The 5,175-nt window shown below is 52.6% G+C and overlaps 1 protein-coding gene across 1 annotated transcript in view; it reads right to left on the reverse strand.

Moving 5' to 3' along the window:
• Window positions 1-1,217, reverse strand: part of NME4 (NME/NM23 nucleoside diphosphate kinase 4) — a 23,016-nt gene extending 21,799 nt beyond the window's left edge. The window contains exon 1 of the mRNA XM_015429725.1: window positions 1,166-1,217. Within this exon, the coding sequence (XP_015285211.1) occupies window positions 1,166-1,217 (52 nt within the window). The remainder of the gene's footprint in view (window positions 1-1,165) is intronic.
• Between the last annotated feature and the right edge of the window lie 3,958 nt (window positions 1,218-5,175).

Genomic DNA, 5,175 nt, shown 5'->3' on the forward strand with positions numbered 1-5,175 from the left:
TCTTGAGAAACCTGTATAAGGGTCAAGAAGCGACAGTTAGAACTGGATATGGAACAACTGATTGGTTCAGCATAGGAAAAGGAGTACGACAAGGATGTATATTGTCACCTTGCTTATTTAATATATATGCAGAGTACATCATGCGAAATGCCGGCCTGGATGATTTGGAAGCCAGAATTAAGATTGCTGGGAAAAACATCAACAACCTCAGATATCCAGACGCCACTCTAATGGCAGAAAGTGAAGAGGACCTAAAGAGTCTCTTGCTCAGGGTAAAAGAGGAGAGCGCAAAAGTGGGCTTGAAGCTCAACATCACAAAAACTAAAATCATGGCATCCGGCCCCATCACTCCTTGGCAAATAGAAGGGGAAGTCGTGGAAGCAGTGATAGACTTCACGTTCCTGGGATCCCAGATCACCGCAGACGGTGACAGCAGCCATGAAATTAAAAGACGCCTGCTACTTGGGAGGAAAGCGATGGCGAACCTCAACAGCATGATAAAAAGTAGAGACATCACCCTGCCAACAAAAGTCCACATGGTCAAACCAACGGTATTCCCAGTAGTCATGTATGGCTGCGAGAGTTGGACCATAAGGAAGGCCGAGCGCCAAAGAAGAGATTCTTCTGAACTATGGTGCTGGAGAAGACTCTTGAGAGTCCCTTGGACTGCCAGGAGATCAAATCAGTCAATCCTAAAAGAAATCAACCCTGACTATTCCCTGGAAGGCCAGATCCTGAAGCTGAAGCTCAAATACTTTGGCCACCCAATGAGAAGGGAGCCCTCACTGGAGAAGAAGACCCTGATGCTGGGAAAGATTGAAGGTCAAAGAAGACGGGGACGGCAAAGGATGAGATGGTTAGGCAACGGACATGAAGTTGAGCAAACTCCGGAGCACAATGGAGGACAGGAGGGCCTGGCGGGATCTAGTCCGTGGGGTCGCGAAGAGTCGGACTCGACTGTGCGACTGACCCAGGTGGCCTAGGCGAGTGGGATCTTGTCATCTCTCGGAAGCTCAGCAGGTCCCGGCTAATACTCGGATGGGAGGACCAACAAGGGACGCCCAGGGTCATGACACAGAGGCAGGCCAGGGCCAACCACCTCTGGACGTCTCTGGCCTTGAAACCCCCACGGGGATTGGCGCAGGTCAGCTGAGACTTGACGGGCCTTTCCGCCACACTGAAGCGCCCGGTACCCTTCTCTCGAAGGACGAATCCATGGCCGCTTGCGTTAGAACTAGGAGCAAGCGGCTGGTTCGGAGCAGATGACAATCAACCCGCTGCTCAAACGTGTCGCAGTCATTCCCAAGAGGGAAGGAAAGAAGAAGAAGAAGAGATTGGATTTATACCCCGCCCTTCACTTTGAGTCTCAGAGTGGCTGACAATCTCCTTCCCCTTCCCCTCCCCACAACAGACAGACACCCTGGGAGGTGGGTGGGGCTGAGAGAACTCTGACACAAACGGCTCTTTGTCAAGGACAGCTGTGCCAGAGCTTGTGACTGACCCAAGGTCACATCCAATGTTCCCTCTAAGCTGTGGAATCTTGTGAGCAAAAATCCTACTTTGTGAGCTCCTGGCATCACAGTTGTAAGCGAGCCATTTGGCTGCTGCATAAATTAGTTTGCTCTGGAGCCCTCCTTCCTGAGCGGAGACAAAAACTGTGAGCTGGAGGCTAAAAAACTGTGAGCTCGCTCACTCTAACTCAGCTTAGAGGGAACACTGGTCACGTCAGCAGCTGCAAGCGGAGGAGTGGGGAATCAAACCCCGTTCTCCCAGATTAGAGTCCGCACACTTAACCACGACACCAAACTGGCACCTAATCACAGAAAAGGACACCACATCGCAGAAAGCAGGGACGTCCCGCCACGGACAAGGCGGTCTGGCTTCAGGGAGGCCAAGACAATCGACAGAGCGTCTCATTGAGAGGGAATGCCGGGCTTATTATTACAGAGGAGGCTCTGCCCGTTCTGTCAACACCGCCCAAGCCAAACGCCACACTCTCGCTATGGCCGTTCAGTCCAAGGCCAGCAAGCTCTTCTCCGGGGCCATAGCAAAACAGTGGAGGCGGAGGGTCCTCCTGAGCCCCAAATCTCCAGCCCACAAGCAGCCAAGATGCCACCAGGGCGATACCCTCCCGGATCCATCTCTGCTCTCTTGCATCCGCTTCTCTGCGACATTCCTCTGACAAGAGATGCCAGCGATTGCAGCTGGAGCAAAGGAGGGCCTGAAGGAGAGCACGCCGTCAACTCTTGGCGAGCCCATCCACAGCGGAGGCTGAAGAAGAAGAGGAGAGACTGGATTTGTACCCCACCCTTCACTACCTAAAGGAGTCTGAGAGAGGCTTACAATCTCCTCTCCCTTCCCCTCCCCACAACAGACACCCTGTGAGGTCGGTGGGGCTGAGAGAGCTCTTTCGAGAACCGCCCTTGAGAGGACAGCTCTGAGAGAACTGTGACTGACCCAAGGTCACACCAGCAGCTGCCTATAGAGAAGTGGGGAATCAAACCCAGTTCTCCCAGATTAGAGTCCACACCTGCTTAAGCTTCCAAACTTGGCCTAGAGAAGGTGCCCAGTCCCATTTCCGGAAACTGGGAAGAGCAGGGTAGGGAGGAAGTGGGTGGTTTGAGTGACAGCAGGACACCAAGGGGGAGGGAGCCTAGCCAGCTACTTGATGACCAAAAGCAGTAGGACCTGATTCCAAAAAGCGGTTGCCTGTTAAGGGCCTCGCAGTCCAGTTCTTTTCTGGACACGATGTGTGGCTAAGCCTGTTGGGGGAGAACAGACAGGGATTCCTCCCCCCCCCCCTTTGGGTACTGATCTGTATTCTGTAACCCTGAACTGGTGGCCGTCCAGAGGACAAACTGCTTTATCTGCTGGGAGTTTGCTCCCAGGGCATAAAAATATTAGCACAATGTCAAGGACGGTGTATTCTCTGGCAATTCCCTTGGCAATGTCTCTTGCTGCCAGCTTCCCTAAGAGAAGTCTGCTCTCCTCTCCCCTGATCTTCCAGGGGTCATTTGTGGCATCCAAGCTGCTAAGCGGAATGACAAGGACAGCTTGTGGAAGAAATGGAGTACGGAGAGGCTGCTGCGAAGAACTGGGAAACCTTCATTGTCCAAGGCAAGATGCGCTCAAGGAACTTGGGTGCATTCAGAAAGTGCTGAACCAAGCCAGATTCTTGCCCTGAAAGTTCTTCAGAGCCCTACCCTGCTACACTGGACCCTCAATTTTCCTAGCAGATCTCCTTCCATGCCCTTTACTTCTCCAACCCTACCCCGCTCCACTACTCAACGGCAATCTCCACTCGGCAACCGTCTCCCATTCCCTCTGCTACCTGGAGCTCCTTCTGCGGGGACTTGCATGTAGCACTTTGATTAGAGAAACCCGGATTCAAACCCCTCACGCTCAGCTGTGAAACCCACTGGGGGTCCTGGGCCAGTCCTCAGCCAAGCCCACCTCACAGGGCTGTTCTGAAGCCCAAGTATGGGGAAGAACCCTGGACGCCACCCCGCGCTGCTTGGTGAAAGGGTAGGCCAAGCCTCAAGTTCTCACTGGGCCCCAAAATCTAAGAACTGCTGGCCTCTTGACACTCTTGGCATAATTCACTTCTGAAGGCTGTCTGAAAGAGCAGGCGCAGTGGGGGAGTGTGGTACCTGCTGCCTCGAGCTTCTCAAAGAGAGGAGGAGGAAAATAGGCATCAGAATACTCCCTAACAAAACCCACTTCTCCACGGACTCCTGCTGCACCCAAATTATATTTCATCACAAGCACACACGTTGCCTAACATTTACCATCGTTCCTGTCCCGCCTCATTACATTTCAAGAATCCTGGGAAACAGGCCTTGGCTGGGAGAGCCCAGGCAAGCCCTATCTCGGGAGCTCAGCAGGGTCGACTCCGGCAAGTCCTTGGATGGGAGACCTCCAAGGAGTACCAGCACTCGGGAGGCGGGGGCAGGCTTTACTCAGACACCTCTCTGAATATCCTTCAGGCCCCCAGTAGGGGTCTGTCACCAGAGGTCGCCATGACTTCCAGTGCACACGTGCACACACACATATGAAAAATACAAAATCAAAACAAAAATGCTAGGAAGAAACAGGAAGAGCTGACACTCCCTCCCGGACTCTTCAAAAGCAGATGGGGACCTGGGTGTGGGGTCTGCCTTTCTTCGTCCTAAGCTAAGGTAGTTTTTGGGAATCCATCTGCCGGTTGCAGAGCTACAACACATCTTGTAGAGACGTGCAAAATATACTCACAAAGAACCTGAGCTCTAAGAGCATCCGAGAGGCTGCTTAAGCTTTGCAAGACGTAACTCGGCCTTCAGAGAGTCCCCCGTTTTAAGCAGAGTTCACACGTGAAGCTCTGGCACTCCTGGGGGAAAGAAGAGAGCGGTCTCTGACGTCTAGACCCGGATGCTTTCCAAAACCAAGCCCTTGATCCAGACAAAGAGCACATGCATTTCCTTTGTGAGTAAACATGCTACTGCAATTGGTGTTTTCGCAAGGGTGACCCTTATACCGGGCCAGGGACATGCAGGGCACTGCCCCAGGAGAAGTCAGAACGGGGGGACTGGTTTTGAGACTAGGGCTTGCAGCTTCTAGTACAGTGTGGCTACCAAAGTGAGAAGTGGCCTGTAATGACCCGGACTCCTCCCCCAATGGGAGTCCCTAACAGGTATGTAGGAGCATGCGACCCCCCCCCCCACACACACACCACAGCGCTGTCCTGGGGAGGTTCTTTGTAGCCAGCAAGGGGGGATATTATGGACACCAAAGCAGCAGTTAAAGAGCATGAGTTCAAAGCTTACAACACAGACACAAACTCACCCGTTCAATATGGGGATTGCAATGCCGACCTACCCTACAGGGCTATCGTAAAGGTTAATGAGAAAAGAGCAGCCAGTAGGAGTCAGCATTTTGAACTTGGAACTAGGATCACAAAGATCTCTACTCCACTATGAAGCTCACGCGGTAAGCTTTGGCCAGTTGTACGTTCTCAGCGGTGAAGGTAAAATGGGCAGGGGGATCCCAGGTATGACCCCCGTGCTCCTTGGAGGCAAGGCAGCTCACGCACGTGATAAGATTCCAGACGGGAGAACGCCTCATCTACAATAGCATTTGCCCTTTCCAAGTTTTGAACGTAATTTTAAACAGTTTAAACATCTGCCGCCTGATTAATGG

The sequence above is a fragment of the Gekko japonicus genome, unplaced genomic scaffold (genome assembly GCF_001447785.1).
Source record: "Gekko japonicus isolate JY-2015 unplaced genomic scaffold, Gekko_japonicus_V1.1 scaffold894, whole genome shotgun sequence".
Taxonomy (NCBI): Eukaryota; Metazoa; Chordata; class Lepidosauria; order Squamata; family Gekkonidae; genus Gekko; species Gekko japonicus.